The sequence below is a fragment of the Hypomesus nipponensis genome, chromosome 21 (assembly GCF_054491055.1).
Source record: "Hypomesus nipponensis isolate SF chromosome 21, ASM5449105v1, whole genome shotgun sequence".
Taxonomy (NCBI): domain Eukaryota; kingdom Metazoa; phylum Chordata; class Actinopteri; order Osmeriformes; family Osmeridae; genus Hypomesus; species Hypomesus nipponensis.
In genome coordinates, this window is record NC_140381.1 from 5,974,380 (window position 1) to 5,997,127 (window position 22,748).

Sequence of the window (22,748 nt, forward strand, 5' to 3'; positions counted from 1 at the left end):
CCAATCGTATTCGGACCGGCTGTCGTGATGCGGGGGCCCGGGGTCACAGGAAGGGGAAGTGACCTCAAGCTTGCAGCTACACAATGGGCCAGTAGCCAGTGTTCCGTCTGGCCAGCTAACCTGGACTTCCTGTATAGTGGCTTACTTCCTTCCTTCTTATTAGATGTGATCTGAACAAAATAAATTGACAATAGAGGTGACACATAATGTGGAGGATTACGTCACTAAAATGTCCTCTTTCTGAGTAAGGATGTTTATCATAATGACTTATTTTGAAACATTTTACAATTTCAAGGTCAACTTTCAGATGTCATTCCCCTTCATGCTCCTACTAGTTACCATGGTGGAGTAGGCTACTATCAACTAGTACAGTTACACATTCAAATCATTTGCCAAAAATATACTCGTGAGATTTTCAGAGTTTACATAAAGAAGTCTCTTTATTGTTTCGTATACATAGATATCTTCATATAGTAGTTCTAATACCGGTAAGTCAAAAATAATAATTATTATATATTCATATATAGAAAACTAATCCAATAAACTACTATGTACTTTGACTTTGACTTCCTCGTATAAAACAACTTGGAGAACGTACACTCTGTCTCCCCAGCTGAAATATATAGGCGCTTGGAGGGAGTTGTAAGAATTTACAAACGAGAGATTGACACTGGAACACTGGGCCTCAGAGGACTACAATGTGGGCTAATTGAGCAGCTAACATTGGTCATTGTTTCTTAAGACACGGTACCTAAGGGTAGTCATCTTCTGTCTTTGCCTATAACTTTGTTCACCAACAGAAATGTTGTCTTTTTTTCGTCCGTCCACTTTCTGTCACAAAGTCGGTCGACAGATATCTGAAACGAGGGCTGCTGAGAGGAATGATAGAGATGAAGATGACGATGATGACGGTAATGTTATCAGCTAGATTTGTGGTTGGAGACTGGCGATGGAACATTAGATTACAGCACTCTCATTACAACCTCCGAAGATGATGAATAACAGACGAGTTGGCTGGAGGGAGGGAGGGAGGGAGGGAGGGAGGGAGGGAGGGAGGGAGGGAGGGAGGGAGGGAGGGAGGGAGGGAGGGAGGGAGGGAGGGAGGGAGGGAGGGAGGGAGGGAGGGAGGGAGGGAGGGAGGGAGGGAGGGAGGGGAAGGAGAGAGGAAGGGAGCGAGAGGGGTGAAGAGAAAGCGTGGTGAAGCATTAGGGAGGGAGAGAGAAAAAAGAAAGATGGAGGGAGAGAGACAGCGAGAGAGAGAGAAAGCTAGACAGAAAAATGAAGAAAGAGGGATGAAGAAGAGAGAGAGCGCACAACAGGGAACCTTAACTTTGATGAATGTGCTTCTTTACTGATGAGCTTAATCTGTAAACAGAGGAGGAAGAGGCGTACACAGTGTTTCTGCCCTCTTCATCCTTTCACCCGCTCTCCCGCTCCACCCTTCCTTCTTCTGTGTCTCCAGGAGGTAGGCCATGTCACAGTTGGCAGGGAGAGATTTCCCGTCTCACACTCATCCGTTTTGCCCTGGCAGTTTTGGGGGGGATACGGCAACCGTAATAATAACATTTCCAACTCCGACCCCGTCCTCTCTCCCCAAAACTCTTGATATGTTCAGATGAGAATGTGAAGGAGGCAGGCGGTCGCTAGGCCATGAGGAGGGCTTGGTTGGTTGGTGTGTGTGTGTGTGTGTGGGTGGGTGGGTTGTGGATGGCGGAGAAGATCCACCAGGAGCTTGGAGGGTGGTGTCCAGCCATCCTGGCCCCAGTCAGGGACAGGGGAGCTGGGGAGCTGGAGCGCGTTGCTGCCCATCCCCTCTGGAGGAGCCTGTGGTCCAGCTCAAGACCAGGCTCCAGGCTCCAGACCCCACATCCCCAGACCTCCAGACCCCCAGGCCAGGGCTCAGTGTGGTCAAGAAGAGGCATCAAAACTGTGGAGGAAGAGGAGGACATGTTGGAACCCATTCGGAACTGGTCAAGAACATAGAGGAGGGGAGGTAGATAGAGAAAGAGACACCACGGAAGATTTTCGGGGTGGGGGTGGGAGGTCAGATATCTCTGACATCTCAAGGAGAACAGAGGGAATACTGGAGACACACACGCGTCGCCATAATCGCCTTCCGAATCCTCATGCGTTCTTTCACGAGGTCCATGCATGCGGCTATGAAACGTCATGCTGTTATGTGATGGAAGGGAGGGAGGAAAGCGAAATTAAGGTCAGACAGACGCAGGCAATCAAGGGCGTTCACATGTGCGTGACGTCATGTGGGGGGGAGCAGATTGTCAGCGCGGGGGATCTGCCTGCCTGGTTGTGTGTGTGTGTGTGTGTGTGTCTGTGTGTGTGTCTGTGTGTGTGTGTGTGTGTGTGTGTGTGTGTGTGCGACATATGACTGCCTTTGCGCCGTACAGCGTGTAGCCACACTGCGACAGGCTTACGTGTGCATGAGCGAGGCGTGTGCGTTGTGTGAATGCGTATGTGCGCAGCTATAGGTGGGCTTTGCCCTCCCTGGGGGAAGAAATGTCCTGTCTTTGAGTCATTAAATATTAACACAGCCATCTCTCTCCTCCCGCTGGCTCTGGGGGGGAGTTAGAAGGGTGGGCAGGGTCACCTCTATCTGGCTCTGCTCCTATAGGTGAACCGTGTGTGCTACACACACACCAATGACACCCTGATACACACACAGATGACACCCTCATGCAGACTAGCGATAGGGACTTTACACCAGGCCTGGTGCCTCATTCAGACAGAAGAGGCTGTGTCACCCACAGAAGCGATACATGTTGTAGTCTGCCTATCCAGAGAGAACAGCTACTGGAAGATCATTGGCAGTCATGGGACTCGAGATCCGGGGGGTGTTTGTGCTGATTCTTACCTGTCCCATAGCTTCACATTTCTGCAGTTGTTGGTGCAGCATCCGGCCGATATCAAAGCTGAAAGCGGGAGAGAGACAAGTGACAAGAGATATTAGACTCCGGCCATGGTACGTTCTAGAACAACTCCGCAACTTTCTGAAGTAGCAACAGCAGTTAGGTGGATATTGAGGAGGGTTGCGAAGTGTGCGAATGTGCGAGAGTATGTGTGTGTGTGCGCCTCTTTGGATATGCTCGCGCGTCTGCGTACCTGTGTGTGAGTGTGCGTGTGTACTCGTGTGTACAGTGTGTGTGTGCGTGTGTGGGCGTACGGTATGTGTGTGTACAGAATGTGTGGGTGCTTGTGTGTGTGTGTGCGTGTGTGTGTGTGTGTGTGTGTGTGTGTGTGCGTGCGTGTGTGTGTGTGTGTGTGTGTGTGTGTGTGTGTGTGTGTGTGCTGTGAGGTGTTCTTCCCTGTCTGTTCTAGAGCCAGCCGTGCGATTGACAGCCACTCTGGCTCCAGCAGCCTTCAGCGCCTAACTAACTGTGAACCTGTCTAGGCTCTAAACCCACTTATGTCTGGCTGTACACACGCACGCACACACACGCCTACTGTCAGATTCAAGTCCGCTAAAAGACAGGTACACATACACACTCGGACACAGAGCCCACACACACACACACACACACACGTACAAGATACGCACCCAGATGTACGCAAATGTGCACACAAACTCACAGAAACAGGAGACGGCTGAGGGAAGTAGAGAGAGAGTGGAAAGGAGCATGTGTGTGTGTGTGAGAGAGAGAGAGACAGAGAGAGAGAGAGAGAGACAGAGAGAGAGAGAGAGAGACAGAGAGAGAGAGAGAGAGACAGAGAGAGAGAGAGAGACAGAGAGAGAGAGAGAGAGAGAGAGAGAGAGAGAGAGAGAGACAGAGAGAGAGAGAGAGAGAGAGAGAGAGAGAGAGAGAGAGAGAGAGACAGAGAGACAGAGAGACAGAGAGAGAGACAAAGAGACAGAGAGAGAGAGAGAGAGAGAGAGAGAGACAGAGAGAGAGAGAGACAGAGAGAGACAGAGAGAGACAGAGAGAGAGAGAGAGACAGAGAGAGACAGAGAGACACAGAGAGACAGAGAAAGTCATGGTATACTGGGTTTGAAAAATCCAACGTTTCCCCCCAGAAGTGGACTGTGAGGTCTTAGCTCTGGCTTGGTCCCTGTGACAGGTGCAAGATGTCACGCTCCAGAACACGGCCCGAGCCAGGGGTCACACCACACCAGCTCTCTGGCATGTGGCTCTCCTGGCATTGGGTCTTCGGCCATCTTTCTCACACATATGGTCACGACAAATCATCAGATGTGAGTGTTTGTGTTTGTCTGTAATACTAAGTTCACTAAGTACGTGGTAAAAGCTTGGATGGGACTTAGCCAAGATGGTGGATATTCTGCTTATAGCCGTGCTGAAATAAGCACAATGCTGGAGATATCTCATGTTCTCACACGAGCAGTTTACTCTTTCTCTCGTGCTCTCTGTTTTTTAATATCCCCATGACGCGTCTTCTTTTTCTCATTCGACTTTCTCTCTTTTTCTGTCTCTTTCCATCTCTGACTATCTCTTCCTTCCTCCCCATCCTTCTCTCGATCCCCGCCCCTCTCCCCCCTCATTGCCTTTCTCTCTCTCTTTCTCCTTGTCTCTCCTGCATGGTTTCCTCCCCGTGCAGTCATAATCACGTTTTCAGCACATTTCCTCTCCCGGTGTGCTGCGTTCCACATTAAACATTCATGCTGCTCCCGTGACCAGCCGACTTCCACGAAAGATTCCACTACGGGGCTTTACTACAGTAAACGCTAGTCCCCACCCTTTGCTTCTCTCTCTCTCTTTACTCCCCCTCCCTCCGTTTATCTGAGCGGGGGAGGAGGGGAGCGAGGGAAGACTGCAGAGGTAGATGTGACAACTCTTTCGAGAGCAGCGGATTGTGTGTTTTGGAGGTCGAGAGAGAGAGAGAGAGAGAGAGAGAGAGAGAGAGAGAGAGAGAGAGAGATAGAGAGGGGAATTGATTATTCAGATATGTAAGAGGGGAGGAGAGAGGGCTAAATAGGTACAGCCCCCGCCTGCTCATCCCCCCGCCCCTCCCCCCAACACCCCCCCACCCCGCTTAAAATAAACTGAGGGGATCAAACACGTGCACAGACAGACAACTTGTCCATTCCAAAGTCCAGCTCTGATGGAGGATCAGGCCGCTGAAAGGTGAGAATGTGAGCGCACGGCTGAGGTGACGTCTCCCAAACACAAGACAGAGCGAGGACAATTATCTCTAAGTGGATTTGCGGTCTCAAGGTCGGCTATCACACCGAGGTCACGAGATAGCAATCACTCAAGCTTGTTAGGTCCAAGTGTTGGAACGCTTGGTTAACATCAACTCACAGCAGCTGTTGGATGTCAACATCTGAAAGCCCCTTTAAGTATAACTTGATTACGCGCCTGATGGAATCAACTTCACAGAATCGACTGTCATTCAACCTCCTCTGAAGCTGACCGCTTAAAGGGGAGTGGAGAAGTGAGACTTTCTACGTGTGGAGGTTTAATAACAAGAGTGGGAACATGCCCTTGGATTTAAAGGAGAGGTGTCTTTGTGTGTGTATATCTGTATTTCTGTGTGTGTGTGTGTGTGTGTGTGTGTGTGTGTGTGTGTGTGTGTGTGTGTGTGTGTGTGTGTGTGTGTGTGTGTAGTGTGGACGGGGGTCACAGAGAGTACAGATAATGTGATCATTCAAGAACAAAAGGGGTCTTTACTTGCCCAAAGTAAACCCGAAAAGGTCCTTAATGTCTAAAAAGAGATTGCTCAGATTTGGCCCCAAATAAAAGCTGTTCCCACAAAACAATCTCAGTTCCGGATCTTGAAACTTCCTTAGTGGATCAAGACTAATTATAACTTTCTATAACCAAATATCTTTAAGCCAAAACCTTATTATCCATCTGCTAAATCCCCTCAAAAATGTGACCTCTTCTGTGAGAAGTTTCCAAAAGTCGAGGCATGTGGGAACTTCCAGTAGGAAGTGAAACGAGAAGGAAGTGGAGAGGGCTTGTACACTGCAGCCGCACGGTGTAATCAAGACCTCACTGATGGCCTAACACAACCTGAAAGGGATTGAGACTGGGCCCCTGGAGGGAAGGAGGGGCCTGTCTCAATCCTTTGATCTATCTCTCTCTCCCTTAGTCCCCGGGATCAATGCAAGGTAATTTCACATCCAGCAGACTCTCAGATCTCCTAAAAATGTGCCGCATTAATTATTCAGCTGGGGGGGGGGGGGGGGTTCTGAGAGCGAAAAGCCTTGTCGAGACTCACTGTAGATCGGTGACCTTCTGTTTGGCTAGCGGTCAGTCGGACGGGCTGGGCCGTCCCTCCGTCCGGAACGTTCTTCACAAACATGGCCGCCACGGCAGCAGCTCACACTTGGCGTCCGTCGCAGGGGGGCACGGCCCTGCGTGATGCTGCGCCGAGGCGTTGACAAGTTAACTTTTCCCTGTGCCAACTGTACCCACGGGCTGAAGATAATCAACGCCGAAAAAGGACATGACGCGTTTGTTTTTTGTTTCGTTTTTCTCTTTCTGGGTCGCTTCTCGGCATTCGCGGCGGCTGGCACTTTCTCCCGCTTGCTAGTCACCCCGGCGACAGTCGGAGAGAGCTGGAGAATGAGGGAGTGTCCTCGTCTGACCCGTTTGCGTAAAAGCATGAGACGCACTCGACGCTGAGCCGCTGCAGCCTGGGCCTGTGGAGGGGGCAGGCTCTCCAGAGCGGCTCACGTAGGCAGATGAGCCGGAGGGACGGGAGAGACTGAGAGGGCGAGAATGACCCTCCTTCACAAACACCTGTGAAGTGGCAAACCAGCCCAGTCCGTCTGTGTTTCACCGCTCTCTCGCTCCGCTCTCTCGTTCCGTCTCTCCGTTGTTCAACCTCTCTGCCACCGTGGCAGACTGAGGGGCGGTTCAGAGCCGGAGAGATCTCTCACCAGTTATTCGTGCTTCCACAGCTACAGGGATAGGCCGGGAGGTCGGGATAACTGGTTCCAGAGCGGCGCCAACTTTTAGAGGGTCTAGAACCGTTCCACTTCTGTCAGTGGCCGGGGTGCATGGATACAACAATATGGGTACAACAGCAGGGATGTCAAATCTAAACAGCGGTCTGTGAAGGAGAAACACGCTTTCCTCGTTCTGGGATCCTCGGCGGAAATCCCAAATAAACTTGAGGGAGCTTCAAGAACAAAGCCTGTGTTCCAACACATCCGGCGCCATGTGACTACGGAGAGGTTCAACAGAAACGGATGAAACAAATAAACCACAGACAAAAAGAAGTTGATGGCACTGGAGACGCTGGGAATGAGAAAACAACAAACAGATGTGTTTGGAGACGTAAGCGCTACCTGGCTCTCCAGGAAAAGCTAAACCGGTTCTTAGAAGGTTCACAAGTTAAACCAGCAGTGAACAACTGCACAAGCAACAGCCCAGAACCAGAACTAGGTTTGCGTTGGTGGAAAGTGGGCATGTCTCCGTTCCTCTCTCTCTCTCTCTCTCTCTCTCTCTCTCTCTCTCTCTCTCTCTCTCTCTCTCTCTCTCTCTCTCTCTCTCTCTCTCTCTCTCTCTCTCTTCTCTCTCTCTCTCTCTCTCTCTCTCTCTCTCTCTCTCTCTCTCTCCGCTTCCCTCTCTCTTTCTAGCCTCCTGTCTTTCCCTCTGTCTCCCTCCCTCCCTCCCTCTCTCTCTGTTTCTGCGGAAGAGGTATGACACACTGTCGTTCTGGCTCGGGTTACTGCACTGCACAAAAGTCACTGTACACTGAAATGCTGCAATACTTAAACACTAAACACTACACAGACCACCACATCCTACCAGCAGAGCCTCGTGGCACCCTACCATAGCAAGCTCCGTATCTTTTACGGATCACGCTCGCGGAAAACTGATCAAATGAGTGACGGAAGTTCCGAGTGAAAGTGAGTAAAGTGAGCTTCTGAATGTGTCTTGCTAAGGACTGTAGTCTGATGGAGGGGGGAGGGGACCAGGGGGGCTGTGGCCCTGCCTAATTAGGGCCCAGTGGCTGCCCACACCTGTTTGTGTTTGAATGAGTCAGATTATTCCGTTTAAGGGAGAGTGTATGAGTGCATGCAGGTGTGCTTATGAGTGTGTGCGCGCGCGTGTGGTGTGTGTGCGTGTGTGTGTGGGGGGCACGTGAGTGCGTGCGCACATTAAGTGTGTGTGCGTGCTTGCCGTGTGCATGTGTGTGTGCTTGTCCTTTCATATCCCTGCTGCTCCTCAGCTCTCCTGGTCCTCTGATCTCAGTTGTACTTTATCACTGCCCCCCATCAAGAGACACGAACAGACATGCACAGACATCAAAAGGTACACACACACACACACACACACACACACACACACACACACACACACACACACACACACACACACACACACACACACAGCACGGACACCATTCAGTTTCCCCACAAAGAGTGGGGGAATAATTCAGCCGACAACAACAAAGTTTAAGCTTTGGTATACTCTGGGGGGAGGGGGGAGGGGACACAGCGCCTGTTACTTGGCGCGTGATTGGCTGGATTCTCCTCTCAAGTGGAGAACCTCTCGTTTATGCGGAATAAATGAATCAAGCAGACGGAAATAGAACGGCGTGTCAGAGAGTATTCACAGCTTCAGTGTTGTCATCGGCAACATCCCCCTCCTCAAGTATCTCTCTCCCTTTGTTGCTTCTAGCTCTCTCCTGACCCCCCCCCCCCCAACCCCCCCCCACACCCCCCACACACACCACCCCCCCACCGCCACACACAGTCCAAGATGGTCATGTCTTCTCATTTGAGCAGAGGCGCAATACAGTCGTAAGGGCCGACTCTCGGAGGGTGAATGAAATATTGAAACGTACAATTGTAAGATAAACTGCTGTTGTTCTCCTTCAACAGAGACACACATGTCACCCACGGTAACCCACGGTAATAAATTATGAAATGCCGTGTGGGGTCGGGGGGGGGGGGGCAATATTGCTGAGCGCCCCCACTCGCTCTGAACAACGCTCCGCCTCCAAGCGTCCTCCAGGGCTGTGGTGCAACAAGCGCCGAGGGTCCACATTTAATGAGTTCTCCCTCCACAAGTCCCCGAGTCTGAGGACCTTGTTGACCCACTTCCTGAAGCCAGAAATTGTTTAAAATTACATATTTTATCCATCCTGCTTTTCCCCTCCACACCTCTTCTCCCCCGACCTCGCTTGCGGTTCTTTTGTGGTTGTTGCGTGTGCTTAAACCTAAAATCTTAAGCTCTGTTCATACGGCAACAATAAGAGGTGAAGGTCCAAAGCTAAAGCTACCAGCGTGCAATGTTTTCACCAAAGGCACCTCAGGAAAAGGAATCAAGGGTATTTTTAAACAACAATGCACTCTCACAAACAAAGGTGAGGAGCGATGGAAGCGGCGATGTCTCAAAACAGGAAGCTCCGGCTCCCAGAGCCGCACAAACGCCTGCTCGCTCTTCCCCTTCTGTCGGCATCTTAGTCTCGCCTTCTGTCAACAAGGGGGCTCACACTGTAGAACCAAGGTGAGATTCTCACACCCCATCTCGGCAGAAAGAGAGAGAGAGAGAGAGAGAGAGGGAGGGAGAGAGAGAGAGAGAGAGAGAGAGAGAGAGAGAGAGAGAGGGAGGGAGAGAGAGAGAGAGAGAGAGAGAGAGAGAGAGAGAGAGAGAGAGAGAGAGAGAGAGAGAGAGGGAGGGAGGGAGAGAGAAAGAGAGGGAAGGAGGGAGACGGAGGGAGGGAGGGAGGGAGGGAGGGAGGGAGGGAGGGAGGGAGGGAGAGAGAGAGAGAGAGAGAGAGAGAGAGAGAGAGAGAGAGAGAGAGAGAGAGAGAGAGAGAAAGAGAGAGAGCCAGGTGTGTGCGTGTGTGTGTGTGTGGGCGCGCGTGTGTGCCCGCGTGTGAGTGTGTGAAAAGGAAAAAGGAAGAACAAAACATAGAGAACTTGTGAAAAAACACATTGACATGATACACATGCAGTACATATTGTACAGTTGCACCTTCCAACTCTCCCTTCAAGGCAGGTGCTAATTCACTACCTGGCCTTCAGAAGACATTTAAATCCCCCAATTTAACGCCCCAGTGGCAACGCTGAGAAATTATGACTACTTCTCGGGGTACAAAGCATGGCAAGAACGTATAAAATTACATGTTTCACCTGCAGCTAAAGTTCTACCCTCGTCAGACGCACAAAGGTAATTAAATGTTCTGGTCTCGTCGTGTGGCAAAAGTGAGCCATTTTTGCTCACGCAATAGGGGGTAATGAGATTCTTTTCAATATCTGCAAGCCGCGTTCTAATGGCTTTTCATCAAAGGACTGAAAGAAAACGATTCTCGTTGACAAGCGGACACAACCAATATGGTGGACGAGAAAGAAATCCAGAGCCTGTGGGCATTGTGGATGAAATTGTTTCCATGGCTGTTCTTCAACATTAAAGTAAGACGATGATGTCTTGTCACTTTGATAGAGTTGTACTCACATAAACAAATATATCTAAAGAAAATATTCACTAAACGAAACTCCCCAGACAATGGTTAGCTTCGTCTAAGTCCATTGACGAGGTGTGATAATGTTCTGCTTGTGTTTCAACGTGCCACGTTATCTTAATGACATGCTTGTGCCTCTCTTGTCCTATCCCTGTCGCACATCACTGTTTGAGCGCTGCTCAAAGTCTAATAATTACATGAGACAGACAGCTCAACTCTGGTAAACAGTCCTTGATCATTGATCAAAGGTGTTTATAAGAGCGAGGAGTGTCTGTTACAGCTTAGCACAGAATAATCACCAAGAAACTCGACAGTTCCTCACGTGTAAGTTCCTCAGCTCAAGGTTCCAACAATTACGTGTGTTCAGGAGTCAGGCTCGGTTTCCCAGACATGGATCAAGCCTAAGTCCCGAAGTAAGAGAACAATTCAACAAAGATCTCCAACGAAAATGTTTTGAGTCTAGAACGAGGCGTAATCCATTACTGGGAAACTGTGTCTGAACGAGTGTCCTGTTGGAAAGGGGCTTGAGACTGTTCCTCTCGGTCTCTAGTGAGGAGCGACTTGGGGTCGTGTTGAGAACAGGCCAAGGTCTCCCTCAGTCCCGTCCTCTCTGCTAATTACCTGGCGAGCCTATCCGATTTCTCTTGGCCCAGTGACCCATGTCTCATTGGCACGGAACAGAGAGGTGGGCGGGGCGGGGGGTGGGGGGGGGAGGCGGGGGGGGGGGGGAGAGCTCTGCTCACCTCGCGTGTCTGTGTCTGACAGGGACTCACTCTGCCACATTTGTCACATGACTCAAGGGCTTGGGGCCAAAGCCACATTAGCATAAGCCTGGCTCCCCTGCACCATCCACACACCCAGGGCGCCAGCAAGGTATTGTTGCGGATGTTAGCCGGAGGTTGAAACAGCGTTTGGAGCCCGGAACACGCCATTTGTGGGAATGCACCTTGTCAATATTTATTGGGCTGGATTTATTTCGAAACGTTACTAAACCTATTAGTATCACAGCTTCCAGAAATCTATTATCCTGAATCTCAAATTGTTAACAATGTTTATTGGTGAGGAAGGCACACAAAGACGGAAAAGTGTTTTTTCAGCAACAGTCCATGTAATCATTCCCTCACGCGCTCTCTTAATCCATAATTCAGCTCGCCTGAAATATTTTTTTTTTGCGGCCTCAACGCAGGGACATTTCATGCCCCATTTCCTTTCCACATCGCCGTTAGGGCTCGTGTTTGTTGTTTGTCGACGTCGCTCAGAGTCAATAGTCAGCATAAACAATGTGCAGTAAACCGTCCTGACACAGCGTTCTGAGGACCCTGGCACGAGGCTGTTGGTTGAGTCCGAGGGGAGAGACCACTACAAAGAAGCTGCCAAAGACTTGATTAAAAAATGACAGCGGCGATACACACAAGGCGGTTAAAACAAACGTTTCACCCCACTCCTCCACCGGCTAATCATTACCGAAGGCCAAGAAGGTCTTTAATAATTCTTTAATACTCTATACGGTATTACAGAATAATTGGTTCTCAACATATATGTATAGAGTACAGTATGGTCTTGGGAGAATATAAGGGGTCGTGTGACTAGGTATGTTAAACTGTGCAGTACAAACTGTGCTGTATATTGTCGAACAAACTCAACGGTTGAACTCGTTTGTTTTAGATGCTCAGTATTGCCCGACACTCGAGTATTTGGCTCTAGGTCCCAAAAGGTGAGATGGGGAAAATAGAGGCTACTGTAAGTCAGTAAACTCGATTACTGATTCATTATGCTCCCTGATAGTGGCAGCCTAATTCTCCTGTCCATTTCCAAATCCTCTCAAACCCTGTATCAGTGACAAACATTTGAGTTTTAGTGGCTTAATCTGTCAAATTTGACATTTCTCTTCTCAGTCACACAAAGCTCATGGTAGCTTTTGGCAGACTTGTGAAGAGGCGGAAGAGGAGGAGGGAGACAGAGAGAGCGGAAGAGAGGGAGAAAATAGGAGAGAGATGGGGAGCGAGCAGGAGAGACTACAATTGAATGGGAGAGAGAGAGAGAGAGAGAGAGAGAGAGAGAGAGAGAGAGAGAGAGAGAGAGAGAGAGAGAGAGAGAGAGAGAGACAGAGAGAGAGAGAGAGACAGACAGAGAGAGAGAGAGAGAGAGAGAGAGAGAGAGGCAGTGTGAGTTGAAAAGAGAGAGAGACACTTTGTAATCCATTTCCTCTTCTGCCGTCGTGGTGGTAACAACAAATGCATTCCCCCCCGAAACAAGTCTATGTAATGGAGTTCTCTCAGACAGCTGCTTAGAGCTGCTGGCCAATTAGGAAAGAAAAAGAAACATCCTGACTCTTCTGGCTCACAGTGGAGACCACAAAGAACATCTCTCTGTATCTCTCACTAGCTCTCTCTCTCTCTCTATCTCTCTCTCTCTCTATCTCTCTCTCTCTCTATCTCTCTCTAGCTCTCTCTCTCTCTAGCTCTCTCTCTTTCTCTATCTCTCTCTAGCTCTCTCTCTCTCTTGCTCTCTCTCTCTCTCTCTCAGACACACTGCACTTCCATACTGAAGTCGAAAGAGTGAGGCTTATTAGTGAAGCAATAGCACTGAGAGTCCAATCAATGGCAGCAATCAGTGAAATCTATTCTTGTCTCTGGTTTCTGTCACAACACGCATGCAAACTCCAATATCCTATCACACTGCCAAGGAGTGGCTGTCAGATGCATATTCTCAATCAATAAACTGACATCAGATGCAAAAAAAATACAATATTACTTGCCATAAATAGATACCCTGACAAAAACTGAAATGTCTAATGTATAATGTATTTCAATTCAGGGAGTTTCAATGTATTCACAGACACATTAGGTCAATTCTATGTGATTGACAGGTTTATTGTGAGTGTGTTTGTGGAGTATGTGTGTCCCAATGCTCATGTGCACCCACGTCTAATACACGCCAAATGTGTGTGTGTGTGTGTGTGTGTGTGTGTGTGTGAGAGAGAGTGTGTAAAGGTAAACAAGATGCAGGCTACTGGTCGTCAGCTATATATAGAGCCCAAGTCAAAGGGGAGTATTTCCCAAGGTCACAGGGAAGAGCATGGTAGCAGTGATACAAGCCTGCTCAACCGCATGGCTCCCCTTCAACACAGACCTGGGGAAGGGGGAGGAGAGAGGGAGGGAGGGAGGGAGGGAGGGAGGGAGGGAGGGAGGGAGGGAGGGAGGGAGGGAGGGAGGGAGGGAGGGAGGGAGGGAGGGAGGGAGGGAGGGAGGGAGGGAGGGAGGGAGGGAGGGAGGGAGGGAGGGAGGGAGGGAGGGAGGGAGGGAGGGAGGGAGGGAGGGAGGGAGGGAAAAGGCGACAGAGAGAAGGAAGGGGAGGGAGAGAGAGAGCAAGGAAGGGAGGGAGAAAGGGACAGAGAATGACAGAGTGAGCGAGGGGGGAAAAGACGAGAGAAAGAAACAAAGGGTTTTCCCCAGGAGAGAGAGACAGAGAAAATGGAGATGGAGGTCAAAGACTACATCTGTACACCTCCAGAGTATTGTCAGGAGAAGCTTTCAATCCCCTCCTTTAAACTTCGGCCTTCTCTACTGCTAGACAGTCCGTACGTAGTGCTATGCAGTGTCTCCAGTGTGTGTGTGCGCGTGTGTGTGTGTGCGTCTGTGTGTGTGTGGTTGTGTGCTCAATCGCATGATCTAACACAAGGGCATGAGGGCCTTTTACACACACTGTGTTTTCTATTTTTCCCACAGCCTATTTGCCTCCTGATCTTCTGAGCAGCTTAACCCAATATGCAGAACATGTGATTACTAAAGCAGAAAACATGATTAAGCTTCGCCTTCGCCCCTCTTTGTGGCGAACGACCTACCACTGAAACTCCAATCCCTGACTTACTGCACAGTCATGCGTGCAAGGCATGATGGGAGGTCAAAACCAGGAGACAAGAGTGGGAATTGTCCAATTACAGTGTTTCTTAGTCCTGGTGCTATTGTCTGATTGGTTCAATGAGGTGAAACAATGATGGGTGGAAACAAAAAAAGGGAATGAATCGTTGTTAGGTGGTAATGTTCTCTTCCGCCAAAGTTCTCCTGAAACTGTAGTTCTATCATTAGTATTTGTCCCTATGCAAAGCTTTAAGATGTCACTCGCCTGACTGAAAAAAGGCCCTACAGGAAATCAGTCTAATTTTTAGGAGGCATCATTGAAAGCCTGTGTGTTTTCTGCTGAATTTTTTTCCAGAGCCTTTAAGATAAAGGCAACTTATATTTTTATTTTATTGTACATTGTATTTAATTATAATTCCACTTAGTACTGCTAGTTTATATACCCTTATTATAGATTGTCCACATATTAAAATTTTTGGTTCCTACATGTTTATTGTATGCACCTTCCTGCTAAAGCAAATTCCTTGTCTGTGCAAACTTTCATGGCAAATAAATCCCATTCTGATTCAGATTCTGAAAACAGGCAGTGACTTAGACGCCCTAAAACAGCAACAGATGAACGTGTCATAGTGCTCCAGAGGTCAGGACCCCTTGTTGTTTTGTTTTTTTGGTGCCGTAGCGACGGACTCCAAGTGTGTTGACTGGCCACAATGCTACTGAGAGGGTGCCAGCTCCCTTGCGACAGGACCTGACCTCTCTCTCTCCCACACACACACACACACACTCGAATAAATAAATAAATAAAATAAGGCTGTCGAAAACGGCTTAGGGGATAATCCTTTAGGACGCGAGTCAGGCTGGAGTACACTACATCGTCATAGGAATTTAATTCTGTCTTCCCCCCCCAAAAAAGAATAGAATAGAAAAGAGAGAGAGAGAGAGAGAAAAAAAGGATGCTTTTATGGAGATTTTGGGACAGCAGGAGGGCACTGACGTACAGACCCCCAGCAGTCGGAGTTTCTGGAGCTGGTCTCTTATCCTCTCCATCTCACGGGCTTTTCCAGACTTGGTTTGGTTCGCTTGTCAAATCCCTTGTTGGAGTTGCTGAAATGGAGTTTGTTTTAGAGACTTTTAGAGAATTTCCTTTGTGACACTTTAAGGATTCTTGCAATTTCATATTGCTCTCTCTCTCTCTGTAACTTCATCTATGGTTGTATCTCTCTCTCTTTGTCTCCCCTATGTATCTCTAGTGTCCACAGGTCAGTGGCTACTCGAGGCCGCAGAGGAAGTGACCCGGGGACAGGATGTGACAGTGAATAACGACCACGGTGTCACCTGACTGGTGCTGATGAGATTCTGGAGCTGCAGCCAATATGAACTGACCCCTTGTGGGCCTCTGAGTTACGGTGCGTTTGAAGGGAAGTTCAACTCATCATGAAGTACACTACAAGACTAGAACACTACAAGACTAGAACACTACAAGACTAGAACACTACAAGACTGGAACACTACAAGGCTAGAACACAACAAGAGACTCTCCGCTGCAAAGCAAACTCCCAGCATGCACAGCACAGTAACGTAATATCCCCACGCCAGTCGCCTGGAAAAGAAGAAGCCAAATCCAATTTGAAATTGTGCTTTTTAAACTAATCCAGTACAATCTGCAGAGATTTCAAAACCAAGCAAAGCACACATCATCGACTCCCTTACAACTCCACTACTGGACCCAACTCGGTCCAGGACCAGAATAGCTGCTGGTTGTTCTAGAAGAGCTCACTCCTCTGTGTTTCTGCCTCCATATTGCGAGGTAAGGCAAATATTTCACCTTGAGGAATATGTCCTGTAGCTCCTGCCAGCACAGCTACTCAGCACTTTTTTCCTGGGCTACAGAAATCATTAGCAGCCTCCGTGGGGCATTTAAACACCGACCTAGGTGCTACTTTGATATTCTTCCTGTTCCCTGACATCATAACCCAGGTGCTCTCCTAAAGAGATGGGCGGAACCCAGATTAGTTTTTTTGGAGAAGGATGCTACCGGAATCATCTCATGGTCTGCTGGAAAGTGTGTTTTTGAGAGAGTGAGATGGGGTGTGTGTCCATGTGTGTCCATGTGTGTGTGTGTGTGTGTGTGTGTGTGTGTGTGTGTGTGTGTGTGTGTGTGTGTGTGTGTGATGAGCTACTCTCTGTGCTACATCTTTGATTGAGTGAAGTTTTAAGGTTGAATTGAGACGCAAACCACTGATACTGGAAGCTTCCAGAGAGTTCTTGTCTTTTCCCTTCACTGGCCCTCTTCAGTTCTTCCTGCCATCTTCCTGGGGAACACGCTTATAAAAAATCAATTATTTACTGAAACTTTCATAAACAGTGAGAAGCTTGCTGAGAAAGAGAAAGAGAGAGATGTCTTTTTCTCTCACTTTCCCTTCACTCAAACAAATGGATTCTAATCACATAGCAATAGGGAATTCTGGCCTTGAAGTCTTGTCAAGTTTTTCAAATTTAATCAGCCCTCTCCATCTTATTCTCCCTTTCTCTATACATCACTCTCTTACTGAGGCATATTGCTAATAAAACCCGGAGTGATTTTGTATTGACTTTCTCCTTGCAGGAAAGTGTGTGTGTGTACTATGTATAATAATGAGGGCATCCATCCAATCTGCATGTATGTGTGTATGTATGTGTGTGTGTGTGTGTGTGTTAGAGAGAGAGGGTACATGTGTAAGCATCCAGAGCCCTAAGCTCCCAATTAACCTGTGCATCCCAACACACCTAATGAGCTCTGCTTTAACCTCCCCCCACCATCTTGACATACACACACAACACCCTTACACACACCATCACAAACACACCCTCAGGCACACAGCTCCCTCACACACACACACACACACACATCATGACTCGGCCACCATCCTTACACACACGCACCACAGATACACACGCACGTCCTGACACACACACACCAACGGTGCCCGTTCGCACACACACCTCTGACCCCCCCCCCCCACACACACACACACGCACGCACCAGACGTACCGTTCATACCGTTGTAGATGCTCCTGTGGTGAGGCGACAGCTCGTCGCCGGCCGCCCTCCTCTGCACCTCCCTCCCAGGGCTCCCGAACTTCATGTGGCTCTCGGGGCTGCTGCTGCTGCTGTACTGGTGCCGGTGGGTCTCCGGGCTGCCGCTCCCCCCCCCCTGGACCAGGCCGCAGCCCTTGTCGTGGTGCTCGGGCGTCCCTAAATGTGCCTGCCTGGGCTCGGGGCTCCCGCAGCTGCTCCCGACGCTGCCCCTGTGGTGCCTCTGGTAGAGCTCCCCGCTGCCGCCCTGCCCCAGCAGGTGCTGCTTCTGCCCCAAGAGGAGGTCCGAGCCGGGGTGCTTGGCCTGGGGGTTGGGGTTCTGCTGCTGCTGCTGCTGGTGGTGGTGGAGGAGGTGGAGAGGGGACGGCTGCTGCTCGGGGCTCCGGCGGCCCACGTTGCGGCCGTACTTCTCGGGGCTCAGGCCCCGCATGGCGCGGCCGTGGTCGGGCACGGAGATGGAGCCGCAGCGCGGGCGGCAGATCTGGGGGAGGGCGTAGGGGTACTCCAGGCTGGTGCTCCGGTGGCGGCCGGCGGGGTGCTCGGGGCTGGACACCTCCCTGTCTCCTCCTCCTCCTCCGCTGATGCTGCTGCACCTGGGTTTGTGGAGGTGCTCGGGACTGGCTCCGCCCCCGCCGCCTCCGCTGCCTCCGCCGGCCACCCCACCCCCTCCGCCTCCTCCGCCCCCGGCCAGGTGGAGCTGCTTGTGGTGGAGGTGGTCGGAGCTGTCGGCCGAGCCGGCGCTGGAGGTGCTGCTCCCGTCGCCCACGTCCCTCATGAGCAGGCCCGTGCCGGGCACCAGCAGCAGGCTGCTCTGGCTGTCGATGGAGCTCCTGCACCCGCCTCCTCCTCCTCCTCCCCCGCCGACGCTGCCGCCGACTCCCCCCAACCCCCCGCCGACGCCGCCTCCCACGCCTCCTCCTCCGCCCTTCTCCTCGTCCAGGAGCAGGCAGAGCTCCTTCAGCTCCAGGTTCTCCCTCACCACCTCCTCCTGGCGCGCCTCCAGCTCCTTAAGCTTCTGCAGGTACAGGGTCACCTCCTTCCTCATGATGCTAGCGCTGTAGCGGCCCAGGCGCTGCCACTCCCGGGACACGCGCTTGCCCTTCTGCCGGTCGTCGTCCAGGAAACAGCACAGGTCTCGCAGCTCCCGGTTGTCCTCCTGCAGTTTCTGGTTGATGTCCTGGAGACGGGTGGTGGTGGTGGTGGAGGAGGAAGAGGAGGAGGAGGAGGAGGAGGAGGAGGTGGAGGAGGAGGAGGAGGAGGAGGAGGAGGAGGAGGAGGAGGAGGAGGAGGAGGAGGAGGAGGAGGAGGAGGAGGAGAGGGTCAGGGAAGATAAAGTTATGACTCAAGGCCTAATTACTTTTTTTGCCTGAGGGGATGAAAAACAGTGTTTATCAGCAGTATCTGTTCGAGCGCTCTGCAAACAAATCACATTAAGATACAACAATGCTACAGAGCTTGTGCCTGCCTTTGTTACATTCTTAATGGTCCTGGGGGTTGCTTTGTGAAAGGATCAGCTTCACAAGCATCCTTTCTTTCTGTTTGTCGTGTATTCTCACAGTCTCTCATAGAGTAGAGAGACGACATCATATCCTCTCTGTCGGACTATGTGTTGTCGTGCAGTCAGGACCATATACAGTATTTAATATGTAGTGCAGTGCAGGGTACTGTGAACATTAAGTGGATAGAAAGGTCAGATACTTATGGTTTGTTAGGGAGACTGAGAGCAGTACGTGGCCTATGAGATGGAGATCTCTCATCTCATTTGCAACGTGGCAACTTTCCTATGTGACACAACCGCCCCCTCCAACACCCCGGCCCATGCCCTCCATCACTCTATAATTACACACCTCGCTCTTCCCTCCCTCCTCTGTCAACCCCTCTCTCCTTCCTTCCCTCCCTCCCTCCCTCCCTCCCTCCCTCCCTCCCTCCCTCCCTCCCTCTCTCTGCCTTGTGCCTCGACACATACATAGATGCCTATCACACCAAAAAAACATTCTCTCCTCTCTCTCCTTCTCAGTCCATCGCTCCCTCCTCGATCCTTCTCTCTCTCCCCCTCAATCCTTCTCCTTCTGCCTCTCAATCCATCTGTCCTCCCCAATCCTTTTCCCTCTCAATCCATCCCTCGCCCTCAATCCTCCTCTCCCTCCGTTTCGGCCCGCCTCTCTCCCCCCTCCCAGTCCGTCTCCCTCTATTCCCGGTCCACCTCTCTCTCTCTCCTCCTTCGCTGTCCATCCTCAGCTTCCGTCTCCCTCCCTCTCCTCCTCCCTGTGTCATCACCCTCTCCCCCTCGCCCTTCCTCCCTTGTTTGAACCACAGGCTCTCCCCCATCCCACCCCCCCGTCTAATTAGGCGGTACACAGAGGGCCGCGGGGTCGCCGGCAGCGCCCAGAGAGCCCAGTGTGCTTCATCTCAGCCTCCCCTGTTCTCCTTTTAATGAAGCTCTGAGTGTTGGCGGCGGCGGCGCCTTAAATCAAGTCGATGGGCGTCCAGTAGCGACAGGGAGTTGGGTTTTTTTTTTTTTACCAAGCCAGATTCTTCTCCTTAGTTACCTAGGCCGTTTAAGGTTAAAAAGAGGATGAGAACTGCCAAAGGTGTTTTGAAGTTAGGAGTGTTAAGACACTTTGAAGTAAGCGGTTTGTTCTGGATGCGTTCCAAGAATGTCTAATATGAAGAGCAGACAACAGGTGTGTGCGTGTGTTTGTGTGTGTGTGTGTGTGTGTGCGTGCGTGTGTGCGCGTGTGTGTGTGTGTGTGTGTGTGTAATATAAGTTAATAATATTGCTTAACTCAGATCTGATAAAAGATATTTCAGCACATAAAGAACATGGATGATTGACATTTCAAGCACCCAGACACACACATTAAACAGAACTTATTATGTAAACCTCCAAATTCCATTTCCAGCAGCCCTTCAACGCAAGGGCACCCCTTGCAAGCTGTGCGCGCTCAGGTGCGCTCAAAACTATGATCTCATCCCTCACAAACGCGCGCCCCTCACCTTCAGCCCCCTGATCTCGTTTAAGTGCAGCTGGAGGCTCCGATTGACTTCCCTGATCAGATTCCCATGGTCCAGAATAACGCTCATCTTGTCGGCTTCCGACCGCCGGAGACGCCGCACCAAATCCTCCTTGCCCCACTTAAGCAGGTCCTCGTCGGAGAGATTGGAGATGTCCTCCGCTGGACTTTCAGTCTTTGTTATCGACAGCTGGAGCTGAGGCTGCGACGGGGTAGCTTTCTCCATTTGTACGGTTCCAAATCCGACAACGGGCATAAAATACTCAAAAGGTCGTTGACAACCTCTGCTCGCATCCGTGTCCAAGTCCAATCAAATCGGAAATACTATCGTTCGAAATGAAATAGCATAGTTGGCCTCACCGTCGCTCCTTGCACCTCCTCTCCCCAAAAAGCAACAGCTGAGCTCGAGAACGCCGGCTTAGTGAAATAGGCTACAGCCTAGAAAATGCTACACAGGCGAGGCTACACTGGCTTCTGCATAACATCTCCCACACAGCAGCCTCTACGGAATTTAGCCTAGTTCATGTAAGTTTGCACCGGAGCCAGCGTCCGATTTTAGTCCCGTTCGTCTGAAGTGGAGAGATCTTCGGCGGGTAGCAGCAGGCAGAGGATGCGCTCGCCCCTTGTTCCGCACACTCCACGGCATAGGGGAGGATACGCGGTTGCATCGCCGGCCAGAAACTGCACAGGAAAAAGAGGGAGTGTGACTGCAGCGAGGTGCTTGCCTACTCTCTCTCTCCCTCTCTCCCTCTCTCCCTCTTTCCCTCTCTCTCTCCCTCTCTCCCTCTCTCCTTCTCTCTCTCTCTCCCTCTCTCCTCTTCCCTTCCTATTGCCACTCGTCGTCACCCAGGGGACCAACTGATGCTGGTGAAAATTGTGATCCGTTTGAATGGAGCGCCCTCTATCGAGCTCGAACGCTTACAAAGGTGTCGTCATTGTGATGACGTATTAGGTCATCTAACGTCACCCTAGATAGATAGATAGATAGATAGATAGATAGATAGATAGATAGATAGATAGATAGTCTATTATTCCCGTGGGGAAATTCAGGTGTCTCTCGCAGCTCTCATATTTACAATAATAACAGACGCTATTTACAGACAGTAGCCTACGGTACAATACAAAAAGACAATACAATAAGTTATGTAAATCAAATAAAATGTATATTGTAGATGTATAGTGCAAAACAGTGTATGTATTAGAGTGTTATATTAGAGTTTTATGACAGCTGGGACAAAGGACCTCCTAAGACGCTCAGTCTGAGAACGTAGGGTGTTGAGCCGCCCGCTACAGAGTCTGCTGAACTGTCCTGCCAGGACATGGTGGAGGGGGTGATTGACATCGCCCATGATGGCCAAAAGCTTGCCCGTATCTCCACCACAGTCCCCAGTGAGTCCAGGCACTGCCCCACCAATAAGCCTGCCTTCGTGGATCAGCTTGTCCAGCCTTAGTTGAAGAGAATAACATCAAAAGGCACACACTGGTTGTTTAACACAATTGTTTTCAAATCCGACATCAACGGGCGAAATAACACTTAGGATTTCCGGTGCACGGACATTTAACCAGACATTCAATCTCCTAATAGCATCTAATCTCATACAATGCTATGTTTAATACACCCAAAGTAAAGATATAATGGATCGATGTAATTATCATAATGGAATGGAATAGAGTGTGATATTATCTTACAATGGGGGCAGTTGGCTTGTTGAACCCGGTCTGAGGCCAGTTAGAGGCCATCACATCCTGGACCTTCAGCTCCTCCTCAGAAGGCTGTTCTTCCAGATGGTTCCATCAGCAGTCCTCAGGCCAACCAGGGCACAGAGCTCTTAACCATGCCCTTTTACGAGGGGCCCCACTGGGGACAGACTTTGTTGATGGATGGCTGCATGTCCTTAGCGGTGTGGGCATTCACTCTCCCCTGCACAGAAGCCTTCTGAAGAGGGGGGTGGGGGGGGGGAGAGTAAAATCACATATACCACACATAAGTGGTATAAACAGTGGCATAAACAACAGCAAAACACAAAATGCTGGTGGCTCAAAGGCAGGGGTTGGAGTGGGGCATGAGGACAACACTCTTTCAGGTTTGTGGCCCTGCGGGTCCATAGACCACTTAACGTGACAAAGCCAACGGGGGCCTTTTTATTTCTACCTTGGTGTTGTGTATCATGGTCCCTAGAGTCCTGCTCTCCCAAATGACTTTAAGGGCTCTGGTGAGGGAAGAGAATGGTCTCTATCTTTGTCATGAAAGCTTCCCTGCAATGACGATGCAAAATTGAATTTTCAGGAGTTTTGCAGTCAGATTCAAGAACAGATGTTTTGATTATTTAGCCATGCAGACAATATTCTAGAACGTAAACTCTGAAAATATTCCTTATTTTATTTTTCTCTCCGTTTATTTTA

The 22,748-nt window shown here is 50.1% G+C and overlaps 1 protein-coding gene across 1 annotated transcript; it reads right to left on the bottom strand.

Annotated features, from left to right (window-relative positions):
* Positions 1 to 1,153: 1,153 nt before the first annotated feature.
* Positions 1,154 to 21,001, bottom strand: ccdc85al (coiled-coil domain containing 85A, like). The gene is made up of 4 exons (XM_084685323.1): positions 20,329 to 21,001; positions 17,296 to 18,508; positions 2,870 to 2,927; positions 1,154 to 1,927 (listed from the first exon to the last, which is right to left on the bottom strand). Exons 1-4 carry the CDS (start codon positions 20,599 to 20,601, stop codon positions 1,909 to 1,911), a joined length of 1,563 nt encoding a protein of 520 aa, XP_084541449.1. The 5' UTR covers positions 20,602 to 21,001; the 3' UTR covers positions 1,154 to 1,908.
* Positions 21,002 to 22,748: the final 1,747 nt, after the last annotated feature.